Genomic DNA, 25,461 nt, shown 5'->3' on the forward strand with positions numbered 1-25,461 from the left:
TTCACTTTTCCATCTATCTTTAAATACCCATTTCCTTGATAATCTAATTATAAGAAAAAATTGTATAAAATTGTGATTTAACATTATTTTTATATCTGTTTAATAGAAAATAATAAATTAAATTTTTCTCTTAATTTTAACATTTTAGTTAGATTTAAATTTTTAGGATGAAAAATTAAAATCAAGAGGAAAATCTGATTTGTTATTCTTCTATTAAAAGGATAAAAATAGCGTGAAATAACAGTTTCATATAGTCCTTTATCCTTAATATATAGTTATTTAATCCAAACAAAAATTGAGTGAAAAGAGTGTGCTATTGAGTTCCTATTTTGTTTCTATTTGGTATCATTTTTTTTTTCACATTTCTTAAATGACTTATAAATTTTCTTTAAACTTCAATTAATTACATTAAAAAATATTAAGTGTTTGTTAAAAAAAATATGGTAAGTGTTTAAACGCGAGCTCAGCATCTCAAATTTACTGCCACCGCAACAATTCCTACTACTCAACGGGTTTATACCAATTTATTAAACCACTGTTCCAATAAAATTTTATGTGGATGGAAAATATTGATCCCACTTGTGATTTGATTAGTTAAGTCTTGCATTTAGGTTTATATATGGACAAAATTAAACGAGATATATATTATAGCTACACAATTTTTTTAAAAAATTAGTAATATAGACTATTACATAACAATTACTTTAATAGTAGATAAATCGTTAAAATCTTCATGCAGTGTATTTAGAACAAAATTAAGGATTAGAATCAATAATGAATGTTAATATCCATTCTTTCTATAGACTTTACTAAACAATTAATCAATTTATTGTATTCTCGATGTACATGTTTTAAATTGGTATCTTAATCACGATTTAACAAATCTATTTGAGAGAAAAAGGAAGAATCTTTTACTCTTTTCTTTTAAAAATAACTTTTAACTCTATTTGGAGGAATAGAAAAGTGAAGTAATGGAAATGAAAAAGGAAAAAATAAGAAAAAAGAAATAGGTAAGATTTATATTAAAAATGGTGCATGATTGAAGAAAATAACTTATTTATTTTCAGTTCCTAATTTTATCATGAAATAAATAAAATTTACTTGAACATTTTCATACACCAATAACAAATATATTTTTACACTCTCTACTCATCCATTATTTTAATATATTTTCAATTATTTTTCTACCATATCAAACAAAACCCTAAGGTTTCAATTTATTATAATTATCTATTTAATCATAATGGATTTAATTGATTAAAGCCTGGCTAATTTTTATTTATTTATAATAAATGCCATTTCATTTGAACCCAGTTGGCATAATTGAGATGTTAAACATCTATGCATCTTCCACTAAAATTTAGCAGCTAAAAATTGAGATTTTGAGAATTATTCTCACTCTATGTAAATTATATATATATATATAAATATATTTTGATTTTAAATTTATTCTAACTTAAATTTTACAATGCTTAAATTTTATCTAAATTTATTCTAGTTTAAATTCAAAGAAATTTAGGTTATCATATTTTATATTTATCCTTTAATTTCACAACAAATTAGATAATTTAATTCTTTAATAATCTCATTATATATTTTGATCATATTTACTATTTTTTAAGACAATGCGTAAAATTACTCATAGCCTCTTCTAACATTTAAATAGGAGGATAATACGTTTCAACGCATTCAAATCCACATTTCATGTATTGACAACAATATTCATACCATTCGAACTAAAATTCAACCGATAGAATTTAAATTTTATTTTATCCAAAAGAAAATTGCATTATTCTATCCATTATTATTTTAGTAAAATATGAAATCCTATAAAGTTATTAATATCATATATTAAAGTTAATTATATAATTTAATTGAATTAAATCGAAAAATATTACAGCAATGCTAAAAAATTTTGAACAAGCCAATTATGACAGACAGACAATACAATAATTATTGATATATCATTATTAATTATTTTCTGTCAAATCATTTCCTTTTAATAATGGTTTTTACTGTCATCATATCAAATCATGTAACTTTGTATATGCACTAGAGTTTGTATGATTAATTTTGTCCATGAGTCAACCAAAAGAACCATAAGGTGGCAAAAGTTTAACAAAATTGAAGTTAACGAGTAATAATGACAAAGTTCATATTTATTCTCTTAATATTTCTTTAATTTTAATTGATTTTTTTTTGCTTTATTTTTAACTGGCCAAATAAAGATAAAAAGAAACAGGACAGGAAAGGCTGCATTTGATTGTAACCGTAATAACATTTCAGCGAAATTCGCATTTTTTTATGACAAGGGTTAAACTATGTTTTTATTATTATTATTTTATCATACCCTAAAATTCACGTATTTTATATCTGTTTGTGTTGTTTTACTTTAACAAGAATAGATAAAATAATGTCATCTCTTATATAATTCTTTTAGAATTAATATATCTTTTATGTTTGATTAATTTTTTTAAAGTTTTTCAGTATCCTTTTATAATATGGTTTACAAGGTTGGAATTTAAAATTTTTTTTATTTTGACTATAATGCCATCTACGACTGCAACCGCTCTTACAGGTTAATATGATTTTTAATCTGATATGTTTTTTCAAAAGGAGGGGAAATTGCTCGATTTGTAGTTGTACTTAGTAATTACGCATTTACAGCCATATAAAACAGTTAACCAAAACAACATAAGTGATCCTTTCAATAAAGGGGCTCAATGAAATTTTAATTTTTTATAATTTATATCTTTATAATTTTTATAATTTTAAGAGGTTTGGAGTGTAATTTTATTTTTATTGATTTAAAATTTAAAAAAAATTAAAAATCTAAATAACAATTTTACATTTTAGGGGCGGGACAAAAAAAAAATCAGTCTCTGTTCCAAGCTTCTTCAGTTTGCTAGTAATATCTTCACAGCCACAACAACTTGCAAGAAGAATACAGTCCACTTTTCACAACTGACTATGTATATATATAGGAAGCCTTTAAAGCTTCAAGTGACTCAAAAATCATAAACAACTACTTGGCATTTAATTCCCTTTCGAACCATCTTCCCTATTTCTTTTCTCAATGGCTTATTCTATTCCCAAGCTCTACTCTACTTATTCATTTCCCAATGATTTTTCTCAGTTTCCAAATCCATCGACAGTTTCCCAAGAAAACTACACAGCTTGTGGTGCTATCCCTGGTGCATCATGGGATCATGAAGATATTAGCTTCCCAACGTTTTTAGACAATGGTGGGGTCGATGTTTTTCAACAAGATTCTAATCTAACATCTCCAGTTTCAGTCTCAGTTCCAGTTCCAGCAGCATTGTTTCCTGAACTAATTGGGATTTCATCAGATTTAGATGTCCCAACAGCATTGCCCCATCATTTCAATAACGTTGCTGCTGGCTTTTGTGGCATTGGAACCATCCAAAATCTTGGTGCCAGATATCAACTGCAAGATGTCTGTGAGTTTGGAGACGAATGCACTGGATTTGTTCATCAGGATTTCAAGCCAATTGATCCAACTCTGGGACAAAATTTGGTATTTCCTTTTTTTCTTTCTTTCTTTAATTCATGCATTGCATGGTTTCCTACAATTTCATGAAAACTAATGTTTTGGGTTCTTTATTTTTGTTCTTCTCACAGGGAATTCAAGGCAATCGAATGCGACCGCCGGCCATAGAAGACAGCAATCTTAAGGTTGGTCGATATTCAGTGGAAGAAAGGAAAGACAGAATTCTTAGATACTTGAAGAAGAGAAACCAAAGGAACTTTAACAAGACTATTAAGGTCTCTCTTCCTTAATTTTCTCTGATATAATAAATGTTTTATTAGAGACAAAAAAAACAAAAAAGAAAAAAAAGAAAAACGTAACATTGACTGATCTATTTAATATACAGTATGCTTGCAGGAAAACCCTAGCTGATAGAAGAGTTAGAGTCCGGGGAAGATTTGCAAGGAACACTGAAATTTGTGAACATCAAGACATGGTATTGAAGAGAGAAGATGATAATTTACCCAATGACAAAAACTTATATAATTGCTGTGAAGCAGTCCAGGTATCTCTCTGTCTCTCTATATAAATACATACATATATTTGTTGTTGTCACGAGCATCTCATGCACGTCAAAAATGGTTCAGTTATTTAACATTTAGATAAAAGTTTGGGGCAATTAATGATGTTTGGTTTTTTTGGTTTTTGGTTTGCAGATGAAGCATGATGAAGATGATTGGCTGCAAGAGGCTATGGCAAATCTTATGTATTTACCTTATATTGCTGGTTGATAAATACAGATATGTTAAGAGGTACCTTGTATATGTATTGGGTTACTCATGAAAAGTCTCAAGAAGGCGATGCCGCCTTTTTTTTTTTTTTTGAACTACTCTAACCAAGCTCATTGTTGTAGCAATAGCAATCTCTCTTTCAAACTGATTGCTCTCAAATAACCTTTATTGTCATATACACAAATACAATGCAAAATAACTTTGAGTTTAACCAAATAAGTTCATGTGTTTGAATTTTCGAGTCTAATCTAATTAGTTCATTTATTGAATTGATATAGGGCGGATATGAAATTTGAGATTCAATATTTACGATCCTTTCTCTGTTACATAAATTCTTATATAAACTATGTATATGTTATTGATAATAAAATAGTTTTTCTTTTAAAGAAAAAATATATATGAGGAGCCTATTTTGAAACAAAAGGCAAGAAAAAAAAAACATGGAATTGAATTATATTTTGAATTGGTGTATAGTAGAGGTTAGCGTTTAATCGAATCGAGTGAAAATTTTTTGAGTTAATCAAGTTGACGAGTCCTATTTTATCATCCTAACTTGATTTGAAAATTTTCTAAATCGAGCCGAGTGAAATGAAATTTGAGTCGAGTCGAATCGAGTGAAATTGTTCGAATTACCTTAAAAAATTAAACATATCAAATTTAAATCTTGTTACAGTATAACTAATTACATGTTAGAGTACATCAATTTGAAATCATATATATTTGAAAATTTTTTCAAAGCAAAATAATAATAATAAAAGATACTTTAGTATGATAAACTTGAATTATTAATTTATTTATTTAAGTCCCAAAATTATTATTTTAACTTTTTAAAGATTTTAAATTTTTTTATGTATTCTTTAGAATTTTTTAAAAGTTTTATAATTTTTAAAAATATAAATTTTGCAATTTTATAAATATTTTTAATCTTAAAATTATTTTGAATATTTGAAAATTATTTTGACATTTTGTAATTTTTTTGAGAGAGACCAATTTACTCATTTTCAAAATTGACAAGGACCAAATGAGTATTTACACCAATCTGTTATTCGAATTGTATAATTCAACTCGACTCGAACTCGAATTACTTATTCGAGTTTACTCGAATAATTCAAATAACTCAATTCAATTAACTTGAAATTTAATTTTTTTATCTGATTTTTAGAATGGAATCGAGTTTTGCTAAGTTCTATCTTTTATATATCTTAATTAGTTATGCATAAATAAATTGTTAAACATGTTATGTTTACTATAATATTTTCCATCTTGTGTTTTTGTATATACTACAATATTCAAAAATACTAAGGAGGCGGAAGTCAAAGGATTAAGAGAGTTTAGTTGACTGAAGGCTAATTATTTGTGAGTTAAGCTAAGGTAGCACTTGAAGGGCATTGAAAGTGATCGAAATGTAATCGCATTTGATGCTAAAAGGGCAAATCAATATTCTACTTTATCCTTCTTACAAGGACAAAGGTATAAAATCAAAGAGTAAGTCTTAATTAACAAGATTATGAAATGAACCAAACCAGAATATATACATTTGACTAGCTAGTTGACCGTTCGAATTATTATTTTATTTATATTTAATTATAATAATATATAAATATTAATCTCTTAAAATAAAAACATATTTTCAAATTTCTCAATATGAAACGAAATCAATTAAATCGGTATTTAACTTTTTTTAAGAAAATAAGATGAAACAAAGAGGGAATATTTGAGGAACTGGTGTGCTCTTTGGCTGGTACTAACTAGTTAAACTTGTGGTTCTCTAGCAATGCATACAAGATCAATAGAACAATACCTTCAAATTTCTACAATCACTTTAATTATTTGATGCCAAAATCATCACTTGTTTGATTTTTCAGATATATAGGCCCCCTCTAGGGTTGTTCTCCACGTCTTTTCAAAAACTCCCCACATGATAAGCCGCCGCAATTAACTATATATCTTCAAAATCCTTTTTTTTTTCCCACTGAAAATTGAAGTATGTCATAAGGGAGAATAAGATATTTCACAACAGCACAAGAAACTGAAATGTGTGTGTATTTCTCTCTTATTGTTAATTTTTACACACGTTAAAACCTTTGCACGTGGAAACAAGAAATGACCATTTAATGTTTGTTTCATTAAGAAAAACAAAACTGTCTTTCACTTTTTAATTATGTACTTCTTTGAAGAGGTTTGATATTCCAAGTTCAACTATATTTCCTTTCATCATGAAAATACTTAATTAATGGATTAAGATGTTAAAAGTTCCATATGCAAAACAATATTAATTATAATTTGTATAATATTGTTATTAATCCTATGATTCATTACAATAGCTATATCCATCTAAGTGGCTTGAAAATTCCTTTGTATTAACAAATGACAATCAATGGCAAGCTAAACATTTTAGAGTGTGTTAGGTTATGTGGAAAAGTGGAAAGATGGAAGGAGAGATTAGAAAAAGTGAAAAGAAAATAAATTTTAATTGTGCTTGGTAGTACATTGAGAAGAACGAAAATGAGAATGATCATTTTCAATCGTAATGCATAAAAATCAATCCTTACAAATTTGAACGGTGAAACCAAAGAAAATGAAAGAAATGTATATATTGATTTAAAATTATGTATTTTTCAAATATTTTATTTTATTTTTCAACTTTATTAAACAATGAATAGAAAGAATTATTTTTTTCTTTCTATTTTCATCTTCCTTACCAAGTATATCTATGAATAATTTATATTTTCAATTTTCTTTCCAACCTATCAAGCAAAACTTTGTTCATGTCTTTCAACTTAAGGACCATACAGCAGACGGAGACTAACGAGTCACGTTTCTGTCAAATGTGCACTTGACCTTGTCAAAGTCGCCAGTTGAGGATAATAGAATGACCCAGCCCCCAAATATTCTTCGGTTCCAAGCCAAACTCTCAAAGTGAAGCATAAGTTCTGGTATTTCTATTTTCTCATCATCTTTGTTACTCATCAGAGAACAATCAGAATGTCTACTCCGATGTCCCATAACTTGTCTCTTCCAAGACTGTGAGAAGCCTCTTCAATGCTTGAAGCACAATTTCCTTCTTGTGTAGTCTAACTCCACTCCAAGGAAAAAAGACCAAATATTACACATATGTATTTGTTAGGATTGGGGTTGACTCAAATTGACAAAACGTTGGGTTTTTGGATCTTAAATGCTAATTATATATTATTCTACCGTAACTCAAAGTGTCAAATATTTTATAAGCTGGTTTTTCACTAGCAAAATCGTGAGAGCCTACTTGAACAAAATGAGAAAGCAGTGACAATTTTTTTTAAACTAAGAGACAATAATCTGGATTAAAACAAATTAAGAGTTTTAAATATTGAGATTTGAATTTCAAATTTGTTGATATGTTTTTTTTTTATAGATAATAACGTGTGAATTATACTAAAATTTTTTAGTTGGAAAACTCTCATTTCTTTGTTTAGACTTTGTGCTGCTTAAAAGGGGAAGGGAAAATGAAAAAGAAAAAACCGGCAAATGGGTGTCACAAGCTAGCCTTCTTACTATCGTAAGAAACCACTATCCCAAAGTGATGTGAAATGACCCCATTAATATTTTATTTCTTCAATATGTTTTTTCCTTTCTCATTTCTCACTGATGAACAATGTGGAAATTAATTCTTTCTCATCAATTAGCTTTGACTTTGATGGTTGGAATTGACTTAATATAATACGAATTTCAAACGTTTTATTCTAATAATTTTAAATTAGCCTTTCTTTTTGTTATTTTCCTATATTATTGCATTTTGTTTTGAGAAGTAGTAATAATTTAAATTATAACATTGCACTTGTTATACTTGCTAAATTATTTTTATTTTATATGGTAAACATACCAACTAACAAAAGTTTTATTTATTTATTTATTGTTTGCTATCTTTAATTTATAGTTCAAAGATTCCATGCCAATTAAATCTTGATTTAGTTGAAACTATTATTATTATAACAATTTAAAAATATGAATTCGGATTGAAGAGAAATTGTAAAAAAAGTATGCATTGTATTAATTAAAAAGAAGTTTAGAGGCAGGGTGAGGCCAGAAAATTTTTTTAGGGGGGGCCGGATGAAATTTTAATTTTTTATAGTTTATATCTTTATAATTTATAAAGAATTAAATCGAATTTTTATAATTTTAAGGGGGGCCAAAGTGTAATTTTATCTTTACTAATTTAAAATTTTTAAAAAATTTTAAGGGTCTAAAATACAATTTTACATTTTAGGGTGGCCGGGGCCCATGCCAGCCACCCTGGCTTCGACCTGTTTAGAGGCTCCATTGATGGCTTGCTACCCTTATAAGAGTAAAACCAACTCGAGTTATTCCATAAGCATTTTGATGATATTACTTCAATTCAAAGCTTTTCAAATTTTTATTTTGTACAAATACCTAAAAAATGAAAAGTCAAAGTAAAAGGGATTTTAATTACATAGAATGGATTATACATTGATGGGATGTATTGTTTCATATATATTTACTGTTAATAGACCTCAAAATTTCAATGTAAAGTTGACTTTGCCTAAGATATAAGGACCTTAGACTTTGGCTACAACATTTTTGCTACATATCCAACCAGGAGAGGGCTCAAGCTGGACTCTCTTCTGTCTATAGGTCATTCATACTACTAAAACGGAAAACTAACGTAGGTCCTTGAAGTTTGATACAAGAGGAACCTGCTGCTGACTTGTAGTCTTTTTCTTCCACATGGACTTAATGAATGGTACCTTCTTTTCTTTTCTTTTTTTACTTGAAATGGTTTCAGTTCCTTCCTGTATTCAGTAGAAAAAGTTAGGTCATTTTCAATGCAAATTGACAAATGGTCATGCAATTGTTGGTAATGAATACATTCTTTTTTCAAACTAAACTCGGACAGACGTTTATATACTCTTCTAGTTCACATAACAAAACATCAATACTGTGTCCTTTGAAGGGGAGGGAGAGCTAAAATTTGGTAGTGGATTCAAGCCAAGTACAAATTCAAGAGATAAATAATTTTACAACTGTTGTTGAAATGCAAGGCCTTGGAATGAAGCAGAAAACTTGGATCAAATCAAAGGATCATTCTCAAAAGATTTTCCGGTCGATGAAGTGCTTATCTTTCGAAATTTGATGTCCCACAAAGATTATGCAAAGGCTAGAAATTACTGCCACATGATGAAGGGTGTTGGGCCCCATTTGGACATGTGGTGAAAGAGACTATATCTATGTATAGGGTTGACCTTCACTATATCAGATTAAATTCTCCAAACTTGGAATTTGAGGACAACATTGTTGCAGCAAATTTGGAGCTTAAATGATGGAAAGTTTCTCAGCTTTTCTTTCGGTGAAGCTTTAGATTCTGACACAACTGTAGATTATGCCATTGCACTTGCAATCAAGTAGGATTACTAGATTTGATGCCATATCGATGTCGCAATTATAGCATGGAAACCAATATAGTCATATAATGATGATTAACAAGGAAATTTCGTCATACAACGATAGAAGCTAGAAGATTAAGTGCCACGAAATATGGAGCTTCTTTACTATATTTAATGATATTTGTCTCTTCAACACCAGTTCCTTTCTGCCCTCCACATATGTTAGATTTCACCAAGTAATTGAGTTTTCGGTTTTCTTAAGAGAAATTGTTTAGATTGACACAAGTTATTGGAATTTGATTAGACAGTAGATGTATTGCTATAAGATTACCTAGGATGCAGGATTTTGATTTTTAATTAATGTAATAGATTGATTTCTTAATTCACAATTTTTTAAGCTTTAATTCGTGTAGGTAGGTTGTGTTCTTATTTGAGCACATTTCATAGTCAGCTCTTTATTTTTTCGGTTCATACTCGTCACAAAAGAATTAATTATTGCTATTGATGGTCTTGATTTCAACCAAAAAAAAAAATTAGTCTTATTATTATATTTAAGTTATTATATATTTCTATACATTTTTATGGATTTGTATTTTCATATAATAATCATATTATTTATTCACATCGTTTCATATAATTTTTGTTCCATAACGTTTAGTAAAGCATTAAAAGAATTCTAAAAAACATCACGGGTGCCACTAATATTTTTACTAGTTCTCGTGTTAAACATTTGATTGTGTAGACCAAAATGTCCCTAGTTTGTGAGTGCTTCCCGTACAAGACCGATGTCGTGACACCCTAGTGCCTGTATCGCAATATCGAGGGTAGTATGCTCATATTTAGGGTATCTTCAGGGGTGAGACCGAAGACAGTCTTGGAATTATTCTATTCTACTCCCTATGTTACGACATCAAACTCTCTATGTAGCAACACAACGACCAGTATCGAGTTAGCACACCTTCTAATGGTCTCTTGCACACTCACAAAGTATATTAGCTTATCCTTAGGCCTTATTCGGCCCCTACGATCAATAAAAGACTCAAATTATACTTTTTATTGAATGTAAATGAAATTATCAAAACTCAACTAAAACATAACAAAAGTGCTTGTATTCAAGCTCCTCAAATGCGAAAACTAGTTTAATTTTCTGCACCGAATTACGGCAGATCAAACTCTCCCACACTTAAGTCATTGCTTGAGAAGTAATGTAAACAAATAATTAAAATAAAAAAAAAGAAGGTATGAAAACAAAAAAGAAAAAAAATAGTTGTAAATAAAAGTAAACCAAATGAAAAACGTAAAAAAAAAAAAATGGACTTGGTTTCTTGCTTTAAACAAGCTAGAATTAGTGAAGATGGATGCAAATAAGAACCTTACACCTAGACTCCTCCACACTTAACTTTTTGCTTGTTCACAAGCAAACCAAGTCTAGACACATAGCATGCAATAATAAGACGTCCCTTGGATTTTATTACTACTAAGAACATGATGTCAAATATTAAAGGCATTACAATTTTTATCGCACAAGTAACTTAATCTTGATAGTTTGATTCCTTGAAATTTTTTACAGCAAATCAGGGTTAGTTTACAAAGTTAGAAGTAATTCCCATGACCAAATATTTAACAATATCACCATTAACATAAATCAAATAGATATCTAGTAGGCACAATCATGTGAATAAAAAAATATTCATTGAGTATAATGTTTAGTAATTTTGAAATATCATGCATAGAGAACGCTTAAGTCACATTGGTCTTCTAGGCTTGTAACTTTTTGAGGCTTAGGACGGTATGAGTTCAAAGAAAGATATGTCTCAAAACGGTTCAAACACTAGAAACAGTTAGGCACATGACATTGTTCCCTCTTTTTCCCTTTAATGTCCCATCCAAGCTCACCACCTTTTCCCTCATTCTCTCACCTACCTTATCTCTCAATGTAGGAAGATACAATATAATACTAGCAACTATGGTTGGTTTAACGTGTTTTGGTGCACTGATGACTGAGTTTTCTCTCACTTTTGTGACTTTTTGTTTTGTCACTTGACTTTTTACTCTTTTTCAGTGCTTTTGTTTCTGTTTTGATACTTTTTCCACTCGTTTTTACTTTTGACTTTTTTCTGCAAATTTTTGCCCAACCTATAATCACCGTATTACATTGTTTCTTTCTTTTTCGCTCTTTTTTTTAAACCACTGCAATGGATCCATCTAAACCTTCAATATCTATGGCCAAATGCCTATTTCATAATGTATTAAAGGACCAAAGATAGGGAAGAGTTCAAGTTTTCAATTTATGTGTGGTCTTTGGGTTTCAATTTTTGTAAGTTCATTAAAAAAGAGTTATGAGGCTTCAAATAAGGAGACTAGGGATTCATAGCATTAAGGTATAATCATTTGAGAACTGCCTATTCAAACAATGCTTTAGGTCATTCCTAAACATCCCACCATACACAATTTCTTTCATGCTTGGCTTGGAATTAAACTGAATGAATAATAATTAATTCAAGCATTCATGTCTCTACGACTGTCTATAAGACTTATATCTCACATGGCATCATCAAACATTCTTACTTAGGTACTTTTAATCTATTATGCAATTTAACTAGGAAACCTAATCAATTTCCCTTAAAAATAATCAATTTATCTTATATCAATAAAAAATTTCATGCTTGACAAGAACCATTACATGCTTTATTATCTTCAACCGCTATTCACAGTATTAATATAATCCAAGCACCATGGAACAAAAATAATAATAAATTTTTTTGGTAAATAAAAAATGAATTAAATCAAAGTAAAATACACAAAAAATTAATCATATGTACTTCCCATCACACTTTAGAACATACATTGCCCTTAGTGTAAAATAATTAAAGTGCAAACAAGAAAACTTCCCTGAGTAGGTCGAATCCCTGTTGTTATGATAATCTAGGGGTTTGTGTGCTTCAAGTGGACGGTGAGTACCTAAAAAAAATTCTACGAAAATAAAAATGAAATATAATATAAAGACAATAAAAATAGAAATAAGAAGAAAAAGACAAAGTGTCAATATGGGTGATAGAACGTCTACAAATATTCAGATAAACTTGGGCCTTCAATGTTGCAAGGTGCGTTTTGTCTAGGATGTCGTGCAACATTAGGGTGCGATGGCGCGACATCGAGCCTAGTTTCTAATTTCTTTGATTTTTTTATTTTTTTATTCAGTTATGTTACTCCATGATATCTACACCAGTTATGGAAAAAATTTAAACACAACTAAAATTAATAATAAAATAAACAAATAATAAAATGAAAAAAAAAAACTAACAAAATTTAAAGCAGGAAATAAAAGTTCTTTAAAAATCGGGACAATCCATGTTGCCACCATAGAAGAACTTCCAGCTAGTTCTCGACACTTTGATCTGACGTTTGTTTCTCTCTCGATGTATATGAATCAGCCCTTTCGGTCGATTCTAACGATGTTGCCTTATCATTGATCGACATGACATCCATATTACAATCCATTTGGTACCAAATCCGAGCCAACCCTAAATCTTTTTTAGGGTATTATTGCCTCGAGCTTCCTCTCCTCTATGTCGCGTGAAGTTTCAGTCTCTCAAGCTTTATTGCTTTTGTCAAATGAGAATTGATCAAACTTATCGACTTCTTTGACTAATACCTTCTCTACTACGGCCAGAAAGTGTATTAGCTCTTCTACTCTTTCCTTCAATATTGGTTTAAGCTCCATGTTAGTGGTTAGTTCGTCTTCTACTTTTACCTTCACGGTTAGTTCTGCTACTATGTTAATTAGATCAGAGACCATTTCAATTGTGTTTAACTCATCCTATGATCTTTAGTTACAAGCTCTAGCTGAATCTCACCATAACTCTTATCATGGTCATCGATAATACAAGGGTTCTCTTGATCCAAGTTGTGAGTGTCAAACATGTCCTCTTTCCTAGAAGGTAGCGCTTCGGATATTTCTTGCACCATTTTAATCATTTGCGCTATCATATCTGACATGTGTAACAATACCTAGAGTTGTCCGTCCTAGTGGTTTCACATAAAGGCATCTTATATGAATCACAGGGAGGCTTGTTTGAATGTTTGGGCATATCATGATATTCTTCGAGTGCCTCATATTAATTATCAGTGAACTCATATGATTGTTCAACTATATCAGTACCTTGTTCATTACTCTACTGGTATGTTGAGACTTCGTTTTTGCGTTGACTCATATTTATCATGAACAATTTTTTATTTTCCATGATCTCCCATTCTTCATATACTCCCTTCTCGTATATTTCATCATCAAAGCCAATCTTATCATTAAACCACATGTAATTAGTTTCATTGATGTTTGAATGATTTTGTCAGATTAATCCTTATGGATTAGTGACTGACTAAACACGTATTCCTCTCTTCTGAGGCATATACTGAAATTAACAAAGAAAAAGAAAGAAGTTAATAAACTAAGTTAATAATATTAAAAATACAAATCGTATCTATAATTCAAAAATTTCGTAATTATTATATTAAAATGTAAAAATTAAAATCAATTTAGTAAGGTTTGCCTCCCCGGTAATGGCTCCAACAACTTGACCACCTCCAGACGTATTAACGTCCAAAGTGTGAATACTACAACTAAAGATGTGGAATTGAGGCAGTGTCTACAAGTATATGGGCCAGGTTATAATATAATTACAATGACGTAGTTGAGTACTCTGAGGATATCTAAGGGAGGTGAGTACTAGATTAATTCTAACCTAAACGCCAATAGATCTAATTAGTATTTTAAATAAACTATATTACAAATTAACATAAATAAAAGATTTTTGGTTATTATAATTAAAGAACTAAAAATAACATAAATAAAATGAGTACTTGGAAAACAAGATTATAAACTAGATCAAATGTAAACATGGGTGATTAGTTCGCTTTGGTAGTCATAATCAACTGTCGTCTCAGATTTTCTTATTCAATCTACTAGTCGCTATCCTAGCAGGATGTTCTTTTCTTCCACTAAAATAACGAGTTAGAAAGAGCTATTTATCTTCTAATCTCAAAGTCCAGACTGGCTCGGGGGTATGGCATTCACGGATGGGCCATACTAATTTTGGGTTAATACCCACCTTGATAACTTCGTAGGGTTGTCAAGCCTAGGGTTTGTTTCACATTCTTCCTTTTCCGAACAATTGGTTCATTAAGAATTCCCTACAAAATAGTTAAATATTCATACATTCACTCGCTAATCCCCCATAAGAGGATTATTTCCTCATGGAATCAATAAACATCATAAACATGATATTGAATATATGCATAAGGAATAAAATAATAGTAGAGTTTAAAGAATCCTATTTGTATTCAATATATGAAGTGCTGAAATCCTCAAACATTTGATTGCATCTATAAATCAAGTTCTCTGAAGAACATGAATGAAAAGAACTGAAAAGAAGTATAAACCCTAAGATAGAAAAATAAACTGAAAACTATATTTTACATAAGAAACTAATAATATCTAAAGCCATTCATAACAAGTATTAAATGAGCCTATTTACAGATTTAGGGTTGTTTTCGTCTTCAACCTCAGGTCATCTGATGTTCTCGTGTTAAACATTTGATTGTATAGACCAAAATGCCCCTGGCTCATAAGTGTTTCTCATACAGGATCGATGTTGTGACACCCTTGTGCCTGTGTCGCAACACCGAAGGTAGTCTTGGAATTCTTCTATTATGCTCCCTATGTTGCAACATCAAACTCACTGTGTAGTAGTACAGAGACTAGTATCGAGTTGCAACATCAAACTCACTGTGTAGTAGTACAGAGACTAGTATCGAGTTAGCACGCCTTCTAATGGTCTTCTACACACTCACAAAAATTATTAGCTCACCCTTAGACCTCATTCAGCCCCTAAGGTCAATAAAAGGCTCAAATTACATTTTTCATTGAATGTAAATGAAATTATGAAAACTTGACTAAAATATAACAAAAGTGCTTGTATCCAAGCTCCTCAAATGTGAAAACTAGCTTAATCTGCTGCACCGAAATATGGCAGATCATCATTAAATTTAATGTATTCAGGCATTTTCTAAACTTTATTCTTGAAATTTTTCTTTATGTTTATTCTTTCATTCAAGATTATATTGTTTACTAAATTCATGAGGAACTAATCCTCTTGTGGGGGATTAGCGACTAGAGATATGAATAATTAATTGTTTTTTAGTGATTCCTTAACGGATCAGCTGTTTAGGAAAGGAAGAAACTAAACTCTAGGCCGACAACCCTAGGAAGTCATCAAGGAGGGAAATAACCCAAAATTGGTATGACCTATCTGTGAACACATTATCCCTAAATCGGTATAGACTATGAGGTCGGAAGATAAGTAGTTCTTATCAACTCAGTATTCTAGTGGAGTATTGGAAGATCTTTCTGGGCTATTGACTAGTTGATTGAACGAGAAAACCTGAGACAAAAGTTGATTACGATTACCAAAGTGAGCTAATAACTCGTGCCTAGATTTGATATATATTCCTTATTTGATTTCTTGCTTTTCATTTACTTAATTTTCATTTATTTCCTTTCTTATTATTTTCTATTATAATTCGAAAACCCTTTTTTTTAATTCTTCGTACTATAATTCAATTAAAGTATTAAATTAGATCTATTTATGTTTAAATTATAATTAACCTAGTGCTTGCTTCCCTTGGGTACGATCCTCAAAGTACTTACCTACTCTGTTGTAACTATATTAAAATCTAACCCATATACTTGCAGATAGTGCTTTGTCACATCTTTTCTACAGGATTTTTACTCCGAACGTTGGTACGTCTGGAGGCGGTCAAGTTGTTGGCACCATTTCCGAGGAGGCAATGTCACTATATTAGTTTTAATTTTTGCATGATAATAAAATAATTAGGAAATTTTTAGGTTATAGTTACAAATTTAATTTTCTTGTTTCTACTAATCTTAGCCTTTTGGGTTTAGTGTATGACTCATAGTAGGGGAACACCTATAAAGCCAGTCATAGATCTAGAGAGAATAATCCAAAGAAATCATGTACAACAACAGCAACAACAACAGCAAATGGAAGATCCACCACCTTCTGTAGGCAACGTACCACATGAGAATCCATTATTCGACGAGGCTAATAATCTCGAAGAACCACCACCACCACCATAGCCCCCCACAAATCTAAACATGGCATGCAACGAAAGGACTCTGAAGGAGTATGCACTACCAAATTTGGATATGGTTTAACGAGGCCAACTATCACAGCCAATAATTTTGAGATTAAACCTTCTGTAATCCAGATGATCCAGAACAATTTGTAGTTTCGAGGAATAATGACCAAGGATCTGAGTCAAAATTTAAAATGGTTCTTTTAGCTTTGTGATACTTTGAAATACAATGGGGTCATTAATTAAGCTATTCGTTTCCGGTTGTTTCCCTTTTCATTAATTAATAACGCATTTTCTTGGCTAGATTCTCTGGCACCAAAATTAATCATGGCATTGGATGAACTCGTAGGAAAATTCCTACAAAAGTTCTTCCGTATTAGCAAGATGGTCCAACTAAGAAGGGAAATTTTGATGTTTATACAATTAAAGGGGGAAAGCTTTCACGAAGCATGGGAGCATTTTAAGACGTTAATTTAGAAGTGCCTACACCATATATTGCCTGAGCGGTTATGACTATAGATTTTTTTACAACGGGTTGGATGTGCATTCGAGGTTTAGATTAGATGGAGTAGTATGAGGAGCCTTGATGAATAAAACATATGAGGATGCGTATGAATTGATAGAAAGTGTGGGGATGAATTCGTGCCAGTGGCCAACTGAACAATATACATACGGCCAAAGACCATCTACGATGAATGTTGTCCCGGGGATGATAGATATCAACAACTAGTGGACAGAATCAATCGAATAGAGGTTGAGAAGAATGCATTATCTATCTATGAAGGAGACAAATAGCTCTTCCATTATATTAACAATCCTACTGAGAATCACTGAATATAGAGATCACCCGAATCTAAAATGGGGAGGAAATCATGGAGGAGGTAATAGCTCGAACGAAGTTAAAAATTCTAACTATCAACCTCATTATTTACATAAACCCCAAGAAAGGGCCAACCCAAATGACAATACTGCATGTGTTCAACGTTTGGATAGAATCGAGAGAGAGATGTAGTCAATGAGAACGGATGTGAAACAGGTGTAGTCTGAGTGCACTAATTCAACAAAAACATTGACTAAACTTGAAGATCAGATGAGCCAATTAATGCGAATGATGGGGGATATAAAAAGACAAATTGGCATAGGTATTCTATAACTCCCTAAACCCGTTATCTGAAAAATCAGAATATGAAAGGGTGAGCTTAAAAAGCCCAGTATGGGTTACAAATCATAATAACAGAATTTAACACATAAAAAAATAGTTTAAATAGATCATATACATACTAAATATTTAGTCATAGGATGAAAATTATTAGAATGCATGATGATGATGTCAATGCAACACTTCTTTAGAGATAAATGCAGATTTTCAGGAAATAGATCCTACCCATCTCCGTTACACAACATAATGACTTCCCGAAACTCATCCATCCAATAACACATCAATATTGTGGACAAGCCATCGAATAGTACAGTCATACTACCACAAACAGAATCTTGTGGTCGAGCCACCAAACAATGCATATTTACTGCCAGATACATAATATTGTGGACAAGGCACTAGAAATTTGTAGTTATACTATCAGATACTTCCTTCATACACATTTTCCCCAACCCTATGCCTGTGATATAGCATACAATACATATTTTCAGTAGGCATGCTTTACATGCGAATCAGATCTTAATACGATTTATCATAGTGGCATGCTTAACATGCGAATCAGAATTCTAAATATGACATGCTTAACATGCGAATTAGAGTATCAAAATATTAATGTGTTTATCATTTGAATCACAACATCAATAATTCAATATCACATTTATTGTACATACATATTCAAATCGCCATATATCACATATCATGAGTATTAGGAATAACATATTATCATATTTGAGAGAAAAATCACCAAATCACATATCAATAATACAAATATGAAGTTTGAAATACTTACTTGGAATCCTTTTTATTGGATTTTATCAATCCATATGAATACTAACGTATTCACCCAATAAATCATTTTTCAGAGAATTATTTCAAATGGTAAATAATTATTACTTATATTATTATTTTGATCCAAAACAATATCAAAATTATTATTAAAATAAATCCATAGACCTGGCAAATCCAATTGCAAAGATCTCGATTCCAACTTCAAACGAGAGAGTTGAATTATCGAGTCTATATGGTTAAGACCATACACACATATTATTTCGAGTTAAGAAATAAATAACCTTCAATTAATCGATTTGATGAGATACTTACGCAATTGTTCGTCTAATCGCACTCTTCTACAAGTAGAGGGTACGAATCTGAGATTTTGAATTGCACTTTAATGAAATAGTTAATCCGAATAATTAGTGTTGACTTAAATGAATATGTATGTATAAGAATATACAAAAGTGTATCAAGAGTCAGAAGATCGATTATACTTACGTAATAATGGGGGAAAAATAGCTCAAGAACTTTTCCTTGTAAGGTTGACTAGAGAAGAGGCTTCAACACTATGATAAATAAAATAGAAAGTTAGAACAACCGGTTAAGATGTAACCCTCTAATAAATAAAAATCAGATTTGAAATGTTAAATAAATTGATTACGAAAACAAGGGAAGAAAAGAAGAGAAATAAAAAATTTTGGTGATGACCAACGGCGGTGGAGCGGTAGAGCTACAATGACCTTGTGTGATGATGTAGTGGAGGAGAAATGAGGAGAAAAGGGTGTTTTAGGTGGTGAAAAGAAAAGAAAAGAGTGATTAAAGGGAGAAACAAGGAGGAGGGTGGAAAAAAGTAGTGGAGGAGAAAAATATGAGAAAAAAATAAAAAATCAAATGAGTTTAGGTGCATAGTCGACTAAGGTAAAGTAAGGGGAGAATTCTGACAAGTTGACGCTATAATGGCACCAAAAGTGGATCATGGGAGTGAAAAGGGGAGAAAAATGGGAATGTTAAACTTGTAATCAAAGAAAGAATCTTCCCTAGTATGTCAACATGGGTTGGACGGTAAGGGTGTTAACATTTAGGTAAATTTGTCAAAATTTTAATTAAAAAGGTGTGCTTGTGGGGCCTTGAACTTGGGACATTTTGGAAACAATTAGCACATTTAACCACTAAGACAATTTATTCTTTGTGACATAAACTAGCACAAAATAATAAATAAAATCTAGGGCGTGACAACTTTACCCCCTTTAAAATAAATTTTGTCCACAAAATTTACCTGGTCCAAACAAGTGAGTGTAGTGGTGATGCATCGGTTCCTCGGGTTCCTAAGTAGCTTTGCTAACATGATGATTCCGCCATAAAACTTTCACAGGAGGAATCTATTTTTTCCTCAATCTGTACTTACTCTTCCTCATTAGTTAAAACCGGTCTCACCTCGACCTCATTCGATCAGAATCACGTGGGATGAATGTGTTCCAATTTCGGAGGTAACTTTTACTGGTAAGCAACTGGTCCAACACTCTTAAAAACTCTATACGGTCCAATATATCTCGAGCTCAACTTGCCTTTACGTCCAAACCTCAATACATTCTTCCATGGTGAATGTAACACCCCTAACCCATCTCCGTCTTCGGATTAAGGTTACAAAGTGTTACAAAACAATCAGAAACATTTGAACATTTTATCAATCAATATAATAATCGATGGTCAATAAAATGACTAAAAATTTGACTAAGGAAGTGCACCTATCGAAAAATAGTATAGTTATGGTGAGACCAGAAATATCATATCCACAAGGACTAAAAGGACTAGTAATTACTATCTTTTTATTATCTAGCCCAAGAGTTTACGGGTTGTTTTTAAACTAAGATTAACTATTTAATTAACTAAGAACACGACAAAGGTAAAAGTTAGAAAATATTGTTGGAAAACCGATGGAGAAGACAATACCCAAGGAAAAATCCACCTAGACTTCACTTACTACTTCTGAATTAGAAGATTTATTCACTTGGCTTAATCCGTAGAAATTCCTGAGTTATGTTAATACCTCTCTTGATACTAAAAACAACTGACTCTAGGTTGATTAATTGAAATCTCTTTTCAAATAAAATCCCTATTGTCGCATTAACTCGATCTATGGATTCCCTTACTAGATTTGACTCTAATTCGACAGATTTACGTCGTCTTATGTCTAGGATTGCATTCAACTCCCCTTAATTATGCTAGATCTACTCTTAAATAGGGACTTTTACTCCACTGAATAAGCACATCATACTTGAATTAATATCTTGAAATATTAAAGCAAGAATTAGGAACATATAATTAAGAATAAGAACAAGTATTTATCATATAATTCAAATAGTAATAAGATCTGTCTTAGGTTTCATCTCCCTTAGGTATTTAGGGAGTTTAGTTTATAATGATGGGGGAAAACATCTCAAAATTGGGAAAACAACAAAACATAAAGAAACCCAAAGAACTTCTAAGGAAATTGAATGGAGATCTTCAGTCTTGAAGTAGGTACTGCTTCTGAGTTGATTCCGATGGCTGTCTTCGAGTATCCTCTGCCTTCTATTCTGCCTGTCCCCTTTGATCCTCTTTTAGGGTGTTTATATAGACTTTGGAAAGCCTAAAATAACCCAAAATTGGCCTTTTCCAAATAGAATTAGACTTGGGCTTAATAGGGACACGACCATGTGACACGCCTGTGTGAGGGTGCTCAGGCCGTGTGAAATTCTGAGTTGGTTTAAGTCGACACGGGTATGACACACAGGTGTGTGGCCTGCCTGTGTGTCTAACACGGGTGTGTGGATTTCCTATGTGGAAGTGCCTAGGCCGTGTGGAACACTAAAATCAACCTATTTTGTCCATTTTTGGCTCGTTTCTTGCTCTTCTCACTTTGCTATGCTCTCTTGAATGTAAAACATGAAATTAAAGGATTAGGAGCATCAAATTCAATAAAACTAATGATAAATCATCCATAAATATGCTAAGCGTGGGATAAAAATATGTATATATTATGGTTTGTCAATAATCACATCACAAACCATTCATACTCATGTACAAAGTCCTTAAATCGAGCCCTCGAGGCTCTAAAAATAACCTAGAAACAATTTGGGACCTATTTGAAGCAGTTTGGAAAGTTTAGTAAAAATATGAAAAATTTGCAAAAATAAGGGTCACACAACCGTGTGGCCAGGCCGTGTGCCTCACAGGTTGAGACACACGCTCGTGTCCCTCACTCGTGTAACTCTTTAAGTAGGGTCACACGGTCATGTCACATGCCCGTATGCCATGCTGTGTAACTCTTTGAGTTGCCCCACATGCCCGTGTGCCAGGCTGTGTATTAGGCCGTGTAACTCATTGACTTGCACCTTAAAGAAACCATCAAATGACACACAGCAGAGTCACATGCCCATGTCTCAAGTTGTGTGGGCCTAAAATGAACCTTAAACAACAAGTTTACCAATTCAAGCTTACTTGGACTCTAAGTAATCCATTTAGCAGCCAAAAGACATATTCAAAATGAGATTAAATAAACAAAAAAAATGCTAAATCAACCGTACTAAGTGCCTAACCAATGTATCCTCATTAATACCACAAGTATATACAATTTTACAACAAAAAGAACTATCATTCAAAATATGTCAAATCACACCATCTAACATTCAACCAATATGCCAAACATAGGCTCCTCAATCAAAACATTCCAATCACACTTGCCATGAACCTGCACTTAAACATCATACCTCATTCACATATATCATATAAGTTGACTTTTTGCGCTTAAGATCATATTTTAACATTTTACATATCAAAACAATAGTAATGACATAAAAGCCTATTACATACCATATAGACCAAAATGAAAGTTCCAAAAACTACCGAAAATGAGTGGATAGTGTGACTTGAGTGCCGATTCGACTGTCCAACCTTCAAAGTATCTGCAAGAATAGAAAATAACATAAGTAAGCTCATTGAAGCTTTGTAAGTTCGACGTACTAAAATGATAAATCTTGCCGAAGTAAGTACAACAAATCATTATATAATAATACAGCCATATGTGTTCCCTATCATCCATAATTTAACCAAGTGAATTGCAAAATTCAATCCAAAGTTGAAACACATGTCATAACCATCAAAATCTCTAAACAAGTTACATTACAGAGATTTACAATCTGATGAACGTCTTCTGGATACTAGTATATTGATATTCCAACCGAAACACATACGATGCTCATAAGAGCTAGTCCATTCGAAACACACCAAATGCTCACACGAGGCAGTGCACCCGATAACACACTAATGACTCCGAAGAGCTAGTCCAACCGAAAACATACAAAATGGAGTATAACACAAGAGTTCGCAACAAATACTAAACCTTAGTCTACTCGGGAAACATATATATATCACTCCACAACAATATCGACTCCAATCCCTCATAACATACCATATCAATTTGTACTCTATCCCGCGTTCAATCCAATCCAAGTATTGAATTTCAACAAATTTTCACAAATAAATTTACATCATTTATAGCCAATATATCTATTATATCACATTATATCATTAAACATTTCATATAGATGTTAAATTATAAACTGTACGAATTTACTTGGACTAAATTGTAGTAGTTGTAAAAGTTCAAGAACTAATCCTGTAACACCCTTAACCCGTATTCGTCGCCGAAATAGGGTTATGGAGTATTACCAAAAAATCAAACCTTAAATAATTTGACTTCAAACATTTCATAAATTATGGAAATTATCAATCAAACTCATACATAATGTCCCTTATTCGAGCCCTCAAAGCCCTAGAAACACTATAGAAACGATTCGGGATTAAATTAGAAACATATAAAATTTCATAGAAAAGCCGATGGATAGTGCGATAAATGTCTGACAAACTTCCAACCCAAACGAGCTTCTGATTAGATATAAAACATAGAAAAGAACACAAAGTAAGCATATAATGCTTAGTAAGTTCGTAAATCATAAACAATGCTCACCATTTCAATGCATAAGCGTAAAATAAACGTGAAACAATCCAACATAGCTTGGCACAAGCCTAAGTACCATTAATAACACAAGTTAGAGATTAAACACATAACTTAGCAGAAATTCACCACATGGTAAAATAACTTTCATGAGTATAGCATATAAGCATTCATACTTTTCATGAGCATGACTATACACACTTTAATCATCAACACCTCATACCTTTCCATACTTTCATGACATTTCTGGTCGAAACACATACCATTCCTTCCCTTTATATGCCATTGAACCTCTTAGAATAATATCAGATACATGGGAATCTCACATAACGTGTTCTAACATATGGTTGTAACTATTGCTTTCCTTTTTCCTTTACATAGATGCTCTCTCTCGAGCTATAAGTGGGTTTCTTCACACAAGCTGTTGGTTGAAACATAGCTACAAAGTGCTGCTCACACAAGTTGTCAAGTATCAACAACACATGCCGGAACTCATCCACCGGTAGGACATTCAGGACCAGCACCCGAAACATGGTAACTCTAATGACATGTCATTTGTATCCTATATATTCCTAGGGTTCAAATAGGGCTTGACATTCGTTGAAACGTCATTGGATTTACCGTCGAGACATGATATGATAATATAATATAATAGCATTTAAATCAAACATATTAAAAATGTAATTTAAATGTACAAACTTACCTCGATCTTGAACGAAGAAATAAGATCAACTAGTTCGACATTTTTTCTTTCCCTCGATCTAAATCTGTACAATGTTTAACTTGATCTAAATAATCAAATTCAATTCATTAATAATCATTTTATTCAATTCAATCCAAAAATCATTTTTTTGCAAAATTATGCTTTTGCCCCTAATGTTTTGATTTCTTTATAATTTTGTCCTTAAGCTCGTAAATTAAAATCCATGCAATTTCATCCCTACCCAAGCTAGATGAATTTCATATACAGCCGTAGCAACTCATACATTTCATTATTTCACAATTTCCACCACACATTTTACACATTTTAAAAATAAATCCTTATTTGACAATTTCAACAAAATTCACTTTACAAAAGATGTTTATCTAACAACAAAGATTCATTTTCTTCCATCAGACTTCCCAAACAACATGAACATATTCATGGAAAAACTATAATCTTTTAATAGTTTTGAAAATTAGTCCTTGGGCTAGCTAGATTAAGCTACAACGACTTCAAAAACGTAGAAATCATTAAAAACGAGACAAAGTATCACTCACATGCAAGGATGAACTATGGTCGAACCTTGAAGATTCATTAATGGATTTCCTTTAGGTTAATTTCGGTAGAAGAAGACAATAACAAATATGATATCTTTGTTTCCTTTAATTTTATTAACCTTTATTTAATAAATTATTAACCTTTAAAATCACTTATGTAATGTCCATAAAAGTCCACTCATAATATCAATGGTTTAATTACAACATAAACCCTCTAACCATTTAATATCATAGCTATTAGATCCCATTAGCTTATAGAACTCAAGTTTTGCACCCTTTTTAATTTAGTCCTTTTTACCAAATTAAGCATGCAAATGATAAAATTTCTTAACAAATTTTTTATAGGATAATACTAACATGATATAGACATTAAATAATAATAAAATAAATATTCTCAAATCGGATTTATGGTTCCAAAACTACAATTTTGATTTTACTGAAAATAGGCTGTTACAACT

At 31.4% G+C, this 25,461-nt stretch overlaps 1 protein-coding gene and 1 non-coding gene across 2 annotated transcripts; one reads left to right on the top strand and one right to left on the bottom strand.

Annotated features, from left to right (window-relative positions):
* Positions 1-3,002: 3,002 nt before the first annotated feature.
* LOC108452617 (uncharacterized) lies at positions 3,003-4,515 on the top strand. Its single transcript, XM_017750419.2, has 4 exons — positions 3,003-3,538; positions 3,643-3,786; positions 3,897-4,055; positions 4,207-4,515. Exons 1-4 carry the CDS (start codon positions 3,077-3,079, stop codon positions 4,279-4,281), a joined length of 840 nt encoding a protein of 279 aa, XP_017605908.1. The 5' UTR covers positions 3,003-3,076; the 3' UTR covers positions 4,282-4,515.
* A 12,691-nt stretch (positions 4,516-17,206) lies between these two features.
* LOC128293478 (small nucleolar RNA R71) lies at positions 17,207-17,311 on the bottom strand. The gene has a single exon (XR_008283659.1). It is a non-coding gene; the product is annotated as a small nucleolar RNA R71 (small nucleolar RNA).
* Between the last annotated feature and the right edge of the window lie 8,150 nt (positions 17,312-25,461).

The sequence above is a fragment of the Gossypium arboreum genome, chromosome 5, assembly GCF_025698485.1.
Source record: "Gossypium arboreum isolate Shixiya-1 chromosome 5, ASM2569848v2, whole genome shotgun sequence".
NCBI lineage: Eukaryota > Viridiplantae > Streptophyta > Magnoliopsida > Malvales > Malvaceae > Gossypium > Gossypium arboreum.

Bases quoted from the DNA above. Each gene is read 5' to 3' on its own strand.
- LOC108452617 (XM_017750419.2), top strand. From the start codon at position 3,077: ATGGCTTATTCTATTCCCAAGCTCTACTCTACTTATTCATTTCCCAAT. The intron at 3,787-3,896 runs GTCTCTCTTCCT...TTTAATATACAG, and splicing joins ACTTTAACAAGACTATTAAG to TATGCTTGCAGGAAAACCCT. The intron at 4,056-4,206 runs GTATCTCTCTGT...TTTGGTTTGCAG, and splicing joins ATTGCTGTGAAGCAGTCCAG to ATGAAGCATGATGAAGATGA.